The following is a 13,533-nucleotide window of genomic DNA, read 5'->3' on the forward strand; positions in this document are numbered from 1 at the left end:
ATATATATATATATATATATATATATATAGAACACATGCAATGAGATGTCCAGGTTGAATTTGTAGCAAAGAAACTGCGTGTCATATCTGCATATCTATAGAAGGAAAAGTGTTTGTAGCTTAAAGAACAGACTACCGGTGTTTAAAGCTTTAGCGGAATCCGCGTTGTGCTACGGCATTACACTGTACTCTCAGTAAGAGTGAGTGATAAGATCATAAAACATATGGTGAACAATATATCATACGGAACGTATATCAGGTATTGGAAACGAAAGAGAATGCTAAAAAGTTGAGAATATTATTTTTTTTATAACTTTTTCACGTACGTTGCGATTCAAATTAATTATTTTATTAATACCTACAAAACTCCCGTGAATAAATGTAGAGATTAGAGACGTACTGAGAGGTGCCTAATTTCAAGAATATACTTAGGGTTCGGAGTTTGTCGGTTTAAACCGATAAAAACCGATAAAAGTATGCCGAGTCCATTTTCGGAAATTCGGTTTTAACTGAAAAAGGTCAGTTTGTAGGATCGGCGTTTTCAGTTTAAACCGATAAAAACCGCTAAAAGTACGTCGAATCCATTTTCTAAAATTCGGTGTTAACCGAAAAAGGTCAATTTGACCGACCTTCCAGTAGTACCGCAGAGCCGTGGCGAAAAAGTGGAACGACAGTGTCTACCAAGACTAGTCTAAATGTATGGGATACACGGGTGCCATCACGACGTTATGGTTTAATGTGCGCATTATCGATCGGAACGTGAAGTCCGAAATGCCCCATGACTTTTCCATGTACGAGCCTGTTTTCAAACTCGTTGTAAGGAAGACTTACTTAATGCAAGCTCTGCAGCCAGAGTTTAGTGAGTGCACGAAATATGTTGTGCTTCAAAACGTCGCACCGTGTCTCTTTTGTCGGTCAGATTTGATTGATTGGCCGATTGTGGCTCAGGCAGCGCTTCACCTCCTCAGCCTGCCAGTGTCCAGTGTTATTCTCGAAGCTCAGGCTGATATTAACAGGAAAGAAAGAGTGCGGATCAACGAGAACCTGGAAAAGTACACGTGTGTTTACTACAATAATATCACGTAATCCTGATGTACAGAAAGTCAAGTTCCATGTTTTTTGGACATAGGCTTCATATCTGACTTGTCTGTACTTGTGTTGTTGTTCTTTCTTGTTTCTTTTACAGCTGCACAGATTTGCCCAAAATGTCCATTTCTTTTTCAATGTATCTGTTCCGTTATTCTTTGAGCGATCACAAATATCAGAGCTACAGGGATCATCTGATCCGGTGTCTGTTTGTGTTTATTTCATATTCACCGAAAAAAGACGGTAAACCTTTATAGGTATAAATATACACCGAAAAAAATTGAAAATTGAATTATAAAATAAACATCGTAAAAAGTACGCTGAATTAAAAAAAAAAAATGTAAAAACCGAAAACGCGGGACTTTAACTATACTGAAAGAAGCGTCGTAATTATTACATTCCTTATTTATTTAATGCACTTCCAGAGTACCCGATGAACCTAACCTCCACCAGAATACTGAAAGGGGCCCTTCAATGACTTTTTTTACTGGTTTTTAATTTGCACCGAACCTGAGCGCACTGAACGTAGTAACTTATTGAAGCTTTTCTTTTCTCGAATTTTGCTTTATTTTAAGTTATAGGCAAATTAAAATTACAAAAACAAGCAAAAAATAACCTCTTTCATGACGTCCTTGGTTGCTTGAGTGACCGTGAACGAGAGGAGGGGTAGTGAGCGCAGCGAGCGCTCACGGCTGCCGCACTCCGTGTGGACGGCTCCAGAGGGCGCCACTAAAGCACGTTGTGGCTAGGCTGTATGAAGCGGGCAGCCAGGGCGGCTCGCATTGCATTTGCTGCGCGATTAAACACTTACTCGGCATGACACTTCATTGGCCACAAACGATAGCAAACACGGGGTGAAGATCAGTTCAGAACGGGAGCCACTTCGCGCTACCATATCGCCAAGATGCCAAACCGCAAGACAAAGCTGCTCGCCGAAGGCCTTGGAAACGCTCGGAACCAGTCGGATCCTCCAGTCCATACGACCGCAGCGCCGCTGCGTACATCCGGGACCTTTCTACGCTCGCCGCTCGTTGGTGGCTGATCCTTATACACCTTTCGAGTATGCGCCGCCTTTCCCACCGCTTGGTGCCGGGTGTGCATGTCGACGGGTCATCTCTTGTTTCCGTACTTTCTAGACTGCATTTTTTTTTCTGTGCTAAAATACTAAACAATAAATACTTTTATAAATAATCGAAACGGTTCGCGCCACTTATATTTTGTATTTAGACTAAAAAGAATTTTTTAGCGGCTCTGACCAGTAGTAAGCCCAGGACCAAAGAGGTCACATTTTGCGCGCTTTCGGTAACGCGGGTCGCCTCCGTAGGTGGAGGAGGTTTCCGCGTCGTCCGGTTAAAATATGACGCACTAATATTTAGTTACTCTCTCCGTGCCCGCCGGCTTGCCCGAACCCCAAGAGACGTGGAAACCGCAAAAAAAATTGCAGGGCCCCTTTAAGAGAGAACTAAAGAAATGGTTCCAGACATCTGAATCATTGCTACCGTAGCTTCGGCGTTGGAATATTTTTGTTTTGTCTTATTGCATATCTTGTCAAGTGCAAAATTGCGTTTGTACAATAGGTTATATATACAAAGTCTTTCTCATTTGGACTGCATAGATGCCATAGATCAATGTTGGCGTTTGTTTGTTTAATTCCTTCGCCATGTTCTTCTTTTTTTATGCCGTGGTGTGTATGCGTGCCCTTAGTTTTTTTTCTTCCTTTCTCAGAATTGTTATTAGCATGCATTTCACTTGGTTGTCTGGCCCCACACACAAGCACGCTTCTGTTTTCGTAGGCCAGTACTCTTTAGTCTTTATTTTCAATGTGAAATCATCATCATCATCACCTCCACCATCATCATTATTATTTATTATATAACTAACTAGTCAAAGTAGTGCTCTTGGGGCATTTACTAGCCTCAAGTAGAAAGAGGGGGGCGGGGGTGGACGCGGCTGCAAGAAAAGTATGAGGATAAATAAAATAAATGTAGAGAAGAAACGGGACACACCCTCGATAAGCTTGCGGCAGTTTAAAGGGGCTATGCAACAATTTTTCTATTTTCAAAAAAACACATCTTAGAATCATTCCTTGACATTTATTACCTATATGAAACACACGTTGCATTTTCTCTCTACGCAATGGCAGTCGCAAAAAGAAAGCCGAAAAAAAACGAACACTCTCAGCCAGAAAGGTGGCCACGTGATCTGGAGCCGATTATACGTCGCCATTGATTTTAACATAGGCACGCCTTGGGGTTCGGAAAGCACAGCTGGCGAGCGCCGAGTTCCACGCATTGTTAATTAAGGTTGGGCTAGTCACGCGTCATCCCTGCGATTGGGCACGAGCCACCGTGAACCTGAATGTATGTTGAGGCATTGATTGTCACGAGCCAAAATCGAATGCCTACGCATTCTTGGTGTCCACCCTGTGAGCATTTAAGTGTCCACTGTCTGAGCAGCACTTAAGTATCGTCACAGCGGGATCGCAAAGCTTGATGACGCAGTCCTGTGGCTCGCGTTATTGGCATTGTCCCCACAGCTCCGTCATCAATTTTTGTGAATGAGAGACTGAAAGAAAAGGTCCACTTTTATCCTTGGAATTCCACCGCGACGAAGGCGCTTTTTGGTCAGTGGCCTTGCCTTCGAGTCTTCTTGGGTTCCACTAGTGGCAGTAAGCTGGTGTAAAATGAAAAACCATTCTACCCCCTTTAATTGAAAGAAAAATCTCTCTATATGTATATAAAACGATTTGCAGTTTTATTAACTTGAAAGAAAACTACTATTGCTTCGTTTTTGATTGTCGTGGTTTAGGAAAGTCGTTTGGCGTACAGCGCTGCTTTTAGGTTTCGGTGTTGACTGCCGCGAAGGAGTTCACAATCATTGTTCGGGAGACGACTGAAAGAGCGTTTCCATTTTTCCACAGGCATGCGTTCATCCCGCTTACACTGCCGCAGAATTCGAGAGATGTCTGGTCAAGGTAAGACACGTTGTCGCATCCGCGCTGGACTGCAAGTTCCCAGTAAAATAATCCCTACTGCGTGGTGCACGTTGAAAAGCCCAGGCTGGCGGTTGTACCGCACTGGCTAAATTTCTCATCTTCAGCTGAGAGACAAGTCGCCCGTTCAGGCAGACTAACTTCAGGCTCTATAAACATACTACACACATTTTATTTTTGTAAAATAATGTTTGAGTAGGATGCTGTGTTCACAGGGGAGAGATGCATCCGTGGGGTAGTACGTTTTAACTGCCCCCCCCCCACCCCCCAAAAAAAAAAAAAAAAAAAAAAAAAAAAAAACTTGACAGCTTAGAAAGATGGTTTGTATATTGTCTGGTCTGAATATGTCGGCAAGAATGTCGGAATTTTCCGCGCCCGGTAACGACTCGAAAATGAATGACTGGCTGAATAGACTGCGTTTGTAGTATTTTGGCAATGCGGGCATGCAGAATCATTTGTCTTCAAAATATGTTTCTTCGCTGCGGTCAAACGCCTTTGTTGGCGCATGTCCATTATACGCATAGGGTATTCGTACACTGTGAGCGACTAAATACATGTGGGTACCGAATTTCGCGACTTGAGAACATCGCGAAAAATTTTATATCGCCAATATTATATATCAGCTTAGGGTAGCGAACACATAGCGCATCGCTTTAGTATTCCCGAAACTTCGCAAGGTTCGCGAACTATTGAGCCCGCGAAAATAGTCGTTTACAGTATATATACAGTTTCTTTTTACATATTTCCTAAGAGGTACCAGAATCTAAAAAAGGAGTATACTTGAGGCGCGTTTTCAACGTGGGTTAAAAGGCCCCTGAAGAGGAAAAAAATTTTTCTTTTTCTTAAACAGTTTGGTTCGGACACGCCTGTCAAAAAATAAATTTTACGCGAAAAAAAAAAAAAAGTAATTTTTAGAAAAAGATTTGCGAGACGCGTTTTAGCCGGCAGTCACCTCCTTTGCACTTGTTTTCTCTCAGCATTTCGAGCGCCTGGAGGGGAGGTAGAGCGGCTTCGCCTTCATGACCGAGATGGTCATTCCGGAATGACCAGTGACTTCATGGACTTCGCGCGCAGAATTCGAAATAAATCTCTCGCCGTCAAAATTGCTCTAAAAATATTTCTTTTTCTAGAGTAAAATTTAATTTTGACACGCGTGCCTCACCCAAACTGTAAAAAAAAATAAAAAAATAGTGGTTTTTAATAGTGGTTTACGATGGTTAATAGAAGAGGGGTGAAATCCATTAATTAGTTAGCTAATTAACTAAAACACTTTAACAGACCCTTTTCCGAAGTACTCGCTATCGCCCGTGGAGTATCGCTCGGATCCATCACGCGCATCGTACCCAACAAATGACGACCATCAATGTTGCTTGACGAACATTTTAAAAGGGTCAATTAATTTCTGCATTTTCATATCTTTTTGGGGCATAATGTTGTTGGAAAGTTGACGTGGTGTCAAATTTTGATGAAACAAATTTGTAGTTGGCGCTCTGGGCAACGAAATGTCATCCTTGCACGCGACTTCAAACCGACGCTAAGTGTCGAAGCGCGCCCGCGGCGACGCTCCGTCCGTTCTGCGGCTGCTCCGCAACCTGTTCACGCTGCAGATGACGTCAACAGTACGGTGCGTGCAAGCACAGGCCGAAGGAATCGACGTCACGGACGCTCTTCGCTGGTTAGTTTCGGTTTTGAGGTTGAGTAGAGGGATGGTATTTCTCGCCCCGTAGCGCCCTCCGCGAATTATTTAAATAAACATTTCACGTCACGGCTACAAAACAATGAGGTCGAGGCGTCAACTTTCCACCTACATTATGCCAGGAAAAAAAATTTAAATACGTTTTAGTTAATTCGACAACTAGTTTACCCGTTTCACCTTGTGGTCCTCGTGGGGGCCACAAAAATTAGTCGGAAAAAAGAAACGCTGGCCAAATTGTTTTTGAGGAAACTACGATTCGCACAGGTAATGGTCTAATCAGTAAAATTATTTACGTTCGCAATAATCGGTTAATGTTTTATGAATATTTTTAATGAGTACATTTGAAGGTGTACTTCCAGTTAGAAAATTCCTGGGCATAGTCGAAAATCGCTGAATAAACTCGCTTAGAAATATATAACTTTCGCGCAACATTTTGCGGCGTTTCGAAGAAAGAAAAACCTCAATCCGGATGAATTTGTATGGACCGTATTATCGTGGGTAGCGCCATTTTGAGAGCGAGAGAAAAGAGGAAAGGGCTGCCGGTGGTTTTCCCCCTTGCTGGTGCGTTAGAAAGAGTGAACGTCCCGAACGAGAGGCTTCGCCGGTGTTGGGTGTATGGATTGCCGGAGCTTCGTTCGCACTTTCGTCTCTATTTTAAACTCCCAAACTTAATTAGAGCCCCGGGCTTCGATGACGATAGTCTTCCGGTCATCGGGATACCATTGCTCGGTAATAGGGTGCACGCGTATAACGACAGAAGGCGTCGATACTGTTCGAGGACCTCTGTAGCTCGCACGGAATCCGCCAAGGCGAGTGCGGCTGCAATCTCTTTAAGCTTCATCACTTTCCACATGACCGAAACCTCCGGCGGCAGGGGGTTGTTTCCGTAAACAAAAAAAGACACTTCCGCAACGCCCACCTCTCGACTGTTCTCGTAACATTTTGTGAATGGAGCGCGCACCGAACTGTATAGATTTTGGTTTCCTATTGCAATGCGAGTAAAAGAAGAATGACAACAGCGCTGTTGTCTATCAGTCTTTGATTCTGTCCATGTCGTGCCGCTATTGGTGTACTGAATAGAATAGCTACTAACCCAATCGTCAGCATTATCTGGCTGTCCCACTCCCGTGGTCAAAGCGCGCAACCAACGCGGGGCACCACGTGTTCTTCGCATGACAGAAGTGAACTCGAGAATCAGTCTTATTCTTGTATTGTCTTTGCAACAACGCATAATCTCGGTTTGCTGGCGAGCGCCAGACTTCCTTTCCCCCCTATGGGAGGAAAGAATGCAGTCGCACTTTTTAGGACATCTGGCGCAGAGGTGCGTTGTTATAGGAAACCGAAGCTTAGAAACACGTCCCGATTGAACGATTTTTTTTTACGCCGAAAAATATGGCGGTTGTCTTGTGTTCTTGTTAAGCGAGTTGTACCTTTTAGTTTCGTAATTAGAAAGTTAGTGACTCGGAAATAATGAATAAGCTAATTACACCGCGGATGTTATTATATCTTGCAAAATAGAGCCGTTGGCGGAGACCAATACGAGATTAACTTTTTTCTTGTGAGATGCATACTTTTAGCAGGAACGATTCGGCCGGCGTTCCAAGGAATACCCTGTATACGAATAGAACATATATACATTCGTATATAACGATCGAATATGTTTAATATTGGTATACTTGCCTTATTTCGCCGAAACGAATTGCAGCTAGCATGTTTGATCTGTCAATCTTCCTCCAGGTCGGCTGCAAGGGAATTTACGTTCCCGAGTCGTTCAAAACTCTCAAATACTACCAGACACTCTGTAACCTGATCCCGGAACTCAAGGATTCTAAACCGGGACACATTAATTCAAACAAGTAAGTCTAGTTTACCCTTCGTTTTTTTTTTTTTGTTTTTTTTTTATATCCATTTTGCTTGAATGCATGCTGAACACGGTTGTCATTACAGGTACCCATTTCTGAAGTGCGTAATCGTCGACAGCGATAAAGCTTTACCGTAAGTCCCCTTTCTTGTACAAGGAGCGTTCATAAAGTTCGTATTATTGTCACGAAGGAATAGAAATTCGGCAATAAAACTTGAGTAGGAGTTGAGACTTTCTCTGCATGTTGGCCACCAAAAGTTACCCACTTTTTCCAGCGATGCACCACATGCCGGAGGCCACTGTTATATAACTCCTCGTTCTGAGTGTTCAGGAATCGCTCCAGTTCAGCAATCACTTGGTCGCCGTCCTTGAAATGCTTTCGTCTTATTTGGCCACACTGGAAGCGTCTGCGCCATTTAACCGAAGTGTCATAAACTGGGGCGTTGTCCCCGAACAACGCTCCCAGATTGGAATGAATATCCTTGGCATTGCTTGCCTTCAAATGAAAAAGAAAACGGATTACTGCATGTGTTTGGCACCGACGGGCGGTGCCATTTGTGTTTCGACTCCCTAGCGGCGTTCCGAGCTGCTATAACATGCGATGTTTATACTGTGCGGAAACTAGAGGGACGCGTGCTCACGTTGATGCCTGTTTTGTTCCGTTTTTTTTTTTTTTTCAATGTTTTGTGCCAATAATACGAACTTTATGAACGCCCCTCGTACCTTTTGAAAAACATCATTAAAAAAAAAAAAAAAGGGGGGGGGGGGAGTGTTTTGTTATGAAAGAAATGACCGGACCGCAGCGTAGCTGGCACCGATGGTGCAGTCTGTCGACGTCAAAGGGTCTCGTAGATGAAGCGCTGTCACATGATTGTCTGGACAGTCCAAAAAAGTAGAGGTCCCAGCATGGATTGTCCGTGTACTATTCTTGCGTTGGAGCCAAAACACGAAGACGTGATTTTTCTTGTTTTCCAGAGCCGATTTTTATGCAAGCTATAAACGCGTTTTGTTCAGGAATGCACATGATTGTTGGCTAATAACTTGGAACTTAAACAATGTGTTCGTGTTGGTTCAATTCTCATCGAACGACATAACGGCCGTTTTTTAAGAGAAATGGATCGTGTTTTTCTTACCGCAAAAATGAACTACGCATCGCCGAGCGCTGTGTCCGCTCAAATCTAGCGCTAGCGATCAGAACCAGATTCCAAAGTTTCAGAAGTTACCGTTATTTAATCGGTATCAGTGATTTTCGTAAATTTCCAAAAAGAAGCTGGGGTATGTTCCCAGTAGCGTTCGTCATTCATCTCCACGTATTCGCGGGCACCGTTCGGCGCCATTTTCTAATTTAAAATGTGAAAAAAAAAAAAAAATCGCTTTTAACGTTTGTATTTAATAACGGTGAGTTCTGAAACTTTGGCATCTTGTCCTAATCGCTAGCGCAACATTTGGGCGAAGACTTCTGGTGTTGCGTGATTTTTGCGGTGAGAAAACACGTAGCTCTCTTTTCTTCTAAACCCTGGGACTACAGTTTCAGTGAAATGGCGCTTTTAGATTTTGAGAGATTACGTGGGAGACCTGTGTTGTCAATCTTGTGCCTATTTGTTTACGTCCTGTGCACTTCGACTCGTCCTTATCCGTATGTACGCCATTTGTGTTTTGCCCCGATAAGTTTCACGCTAAAGCCTCGTTATCTGCAGGGTCGACCGTCATAAAACTCGGAACTGTTTTTCGTTTGCAGGGGATGCGTAACCTCGAAAGAAATCTTTCAAGGCGGAAACTCCAACTTGGAGGAAGCAGAAAAGAAAGTCGGCATGGACGACCCTCTGACTATAGTCTTTACATCGGTAGGTTTGAGGTTTTGTTCCGTCTTGTCATCGCGACGCAACTTTGAATGCGACTGTCTTCTTGGGGTGTTTTCTTGCTACCTACCGTGCTGTATACTTTTTTTTGTTTGCCTCGCCATACAGAGCAGAATCTTTATAGACCCGTTCCAAAATTGCTATTGGCAGCAATGAGCCGCTGCCTTGACGGCGCTCGAAAGTGCTGCTGGCCACTATGATCGGGCAAGGCGCTGCCATTGTGCGGTATATGAGCCCACGATCGGGAGCACCACCGCTGCTGGTCCCTATTCGCTATCGTGGACAAGGAGCTTGGTTTACATTCCAAATTGGTGCACTATACGGATAAAGTAAACGACAACTACGTCGCCCACAAGACGAGCGACCAAAACCGAAGGCGCAGTTCAAGTTCGTGACTGAAAGTTACGTGGAGGCACCTTCGCACGAAACGACGACTTGGTTTTCGGGGCTTCGTTTTCTCCCATCGGCGAGTGAGTAGGTTGTCGCATTTTTGTTGGTGACACTCTCCACATCGACGATGGAGTCGCTTGTTGCGTCTTCGTTGGCGATGCGGTTTACATCGACATTTGAGTGACTTCACGCCATCACTGCCGACGTTGTCCACGATCGCTTCTTTCATCGCGTCTTGGACTGCAACGGAGCGTCATTTTCGTCATTCTTGTCCAGCTCGTTTGCACCTTTGCATTTAATTGCATTATAAATAGATGCTGTTTGCTTTGGCGGCTGTGGCAGTCTTTGACACGGCGTTCTGTCCTCTTAGGCCTTTCGGCAAAGTTGAAAGCAAATACTGTTAACTTTATTTTCGCGGCCTCGAAAGTTCCGCAAATTTTACGTTTTCGGAAAATTTGGCGGGCACAGTATTGCGCGATTTGGAGGGGTACGTATAGTATTCCTTACCATAGAGGTACGTGGGCGGCCAAGAATTCAGTCTCGGAAGTCATTAAGAGACTTTGCCTGTCTGCTAACCCAACTGAGGAGCGCGTTTCGATGACCTGCGAGGTGTGTCAAGGAAGACAAAAAAATCGAGGTAGCTTTGTGGGAATATGGCGAACTGCTAAATAAACAAATGGGAAGTAACGCATTTCGCAATGAGCTCAGAACGTGCGTAACAAACTACCTCCCCCATTAATTCATGCGACATGCTCAGCAACTTGCTATAAGCTCAGAAAAGTCGCATCCCAAGACTCGTATACCATCCTATTGCATTTTGATTTCCCGGAGAATTGGAGCGTCGTTCTTCCGTTAGTAATACAATGTTTTCATTGAAAGAACCAAATTGTGTCTATCTTCACCTGCGTCGCTACAACGGAGCGCAAAATCTATAGAAGGGGTTGCAAACACGAGGCCCGTGACTCGCTGGGACGTGGCCCGCAGACATCCCGCGGCTGCGAGCCCCCTCCAGATGTCGTAGAATCGCAAATGGCCCATAAAAGTCTAATGCTGTCGATTCCTTAATTTTCTCTAAGTGTTGATTCGTTTTCAGTTTTTTTTTTAACCTTTTTCTCATATTAATCAACTGTAGGACGATCCCACTAGGCTACAGGCATGGGCCTCTTGCTCAAGGACACACTTCAGAAGCATAAGCTTTTACGTAGCAGAAGAAACTGTCAAAACTTACGAGCTTTAGCGTCTCGTCTTCGCTGGTGCATGTCGTAAGTTAAAGCTATGAATGCGCCGTTAGAAAACAACAATCAAATGCGACCCGCAATTCTTACAGTGCTTCATAAAAAAAATCGCCAGGATAGCAATACCTGTCGTATTGGGCAACGACGGATGTCCTCTTGTACAATTGAAAAATTTCAGCACGTTCTCGGAGCAGCGCCATTTTACTTTTACTTGCCCCATGAGCCATTTCTCCAAAGTAGTCACATAAAAAAAATATTCAGCTAAATATGTCTCTAGCAAAGCGGCGAGTTTACAAGCAGTATAGAGTACGAAGTCGGTATTTTAGGATTCCTGGTAGACAGGTGCTCCTCAACGTGGACCTCCAGAGCTATTTTTGTCCCCAAGCACCCATGAGTTTGAGACCACTGATCTACAGCTCGGAGTCATCAGCGACGGCATCGTGCACGATACAGCTCACACACTGTTCGCTCTGCGCGCAGTTGAACAGTGTCTGGAAGAAAACATTTCAATATTTACAAAACTGGCCTGTATCTCCGACGGGACGACTAGTCATTTCAAAAATAGGTTTCAACTGTACGAGATGGCGAAGGGACAAGAACTGACCATACAGATTTTTTTCAGCTACAGGACAGGGCAAAAGTACGTGTAATGGCGTGGGGGGGAGTCGTCAAGCACCAAGCCTCCTTGCACTACCCCAGGTCGTCAGAACTGAAACCATTGGAAGTGCTGATAATTTTACTCGTGTAGTGGCCCCGAAAGTGCCTGTAATTGTACTCTCAAGACTGAAGGAGCAGGTTTCGCACCCAACCCCGTGTCACAAAAAAAAAAAAAAAAATATTCTTTGAGTTTTGTGAAAAAACATTCAATCCGGCCACTTGTGAATGAAAGCTCGAAATAAAAACAAGTCTTTCAGGGCTGTGCATAAAAAAAGAAAAAAAGAAAGAAAAAAAGCGCGAATTCTTACTTAAAATAACTTTTTTCTTTTATCACCAAAAGCGTTACTGTGAGCTTATAATGCTAAACATGCTGTGTAATGTTATGCATTCCTCCATCTATCTCTATTCTTCGTTATTGCCTCAAATAAAAAAAATAAAAACAATGAAGGTTTGAACAACCGTGAAAATGCGGCCGAATGTGAGGAAGCAAAATGTTTTCACTCGCGCACCCAGCGCAATTTCGCGCTGGTTTCTTGAAAGCAATTTATATCGTAACCTTCGTTGCCTGACATAAAGGTTTTTGAAGCTTAATTTTTATGCTTGTTAAACAAAAAAAAAAAAAAAAAAAAAAAACCGTTTCAATAAGTTTATTTAAAGAAAAGTTGTGGATTTTGAGATTGATAAGTAAACTCTGGACAGGTGAATAAACTTTTTTTTTAAACTATCATAACATACCAGTCAGACCTCAATTTTACTAAATGGTAAATGAGCGGAAATATCATGGTCACCGTTCCAAGCTTATGATAATTACGTAAAAGATGTGGCGACGGCCCATATATCTTAGAATGGAGGGACAGATATGCATTCTTTTCAAACGCACTGCGTAATATGACGAGACCATATATATGTCAAAGATTTCATTGCATATATAAAAACGCAAACATTTCCATTAAAAAATAATGATATATTTTGTATTTTTATCTTTTTTTCTTAAGTTTGCAGTGTTGTTTCTTCTATGCAAATCATATCTAAATGAACAATACGGTATTATAATTTTAAATTCGTTTAGATAGAAGCTTTCATTTTATGTTTTTTACGCCTTAAATAAATGTACATAGAAAGGTTGCTCGATTCAAACCTGGCCCATTTCACCAAGTTCGCCCTTGGCAAACTTGGTCAAAGGTACAAAACACACAAAGTTTTAATTCATAAAAAAAAAAAACTGATTTCTAGATAACTTTGACCGTTGTATATAAAGTTTTAACCAGTAAGCAAATTATAATTTTCGTGAAAAAAAAAAAAAAAAAAAAAAAAAAAACCAACTCGTGAAAACACCAAAAGTGGCACAATCTACCTTCCCCTCTTCGAAGCCCAAAAACTCAAGAACAGAAATTGGTCCGTAAATCTGGTTTGCAGTTTTGTTCTAGTCACTTATTTTCCATCAATATATATATATATATATATATATATATATATATATATATATATATATATATATATAATTTCTTTATAAGAAAAGTTTTTAAAACTTATTTTTTCCTGCACGATTTGAGACTAAATTGCCCAAAGACAGACCAGCTTTCGTCTCTTTAATGCCTCTTCCAGCACGGTCTAAAAGCACTCATTTGGTTTTTCAACTTTAAGCAATGTGCCTTTCTTAAAAAAACCAAAAACAAAAAAACAACAACAACAACAATATGTTTTTACATTATGCAGCATCGTAAAATGTTGCAGATCTGGGTCTCTTGGGAATTTCA

The 13,533-nt window shown here is 42.5% G+C and overlaps 1 protein-coding gene across 1 annotated transcript in view; it reads left to right on the forward strand.

Moving 5' to 3' along the window:
• Window positions 1-13,533, forward strand: part of LOC8023544 (medium-chain acyl-CoA ligase ACSF2, mitochondrial) — a 71,494-nt gene that overhangs the window by 41,203 nt on the left and 16,758 nt on the right. The window contains exons 4-7 of the mRNA XM_029971699.4: window positions 4,007-4,060; window positions 7,512-7,630; window positions 7,722-7,769; window positions 9,374-9,479. Coding sequence (XP_029827559.2) covers window positions 4,007-4,060; window positions 7,512-7,630; window positions 7,722-7,769; window positions 9,374-9,479 — 327 coding nt within the window. The remainder of the gene's footprint in view (window positions 1-4,006; window positions 4,061-7,511; window positions 7,631-7,721; window positions 7,770-9,373; window positions 9,480-13,533) is intronic.

This window comes from Ixodes scapularis, unplaced genomic scaffold (genome assembly GCF_016920785.2).
Source record: "Ixodes scapularis isolate PalLabHiFi unplaced genomic scaffold, ASM1692078v2 PGA_scaffold3__209_contigs__length_174095766, whole genome shotgun sequence".
NCBI lineage: Eukaryota > Metazoa > Arthropoda > Arachnida > Ixodida > Ixodidae > Ixodes > Ixodes scapularis.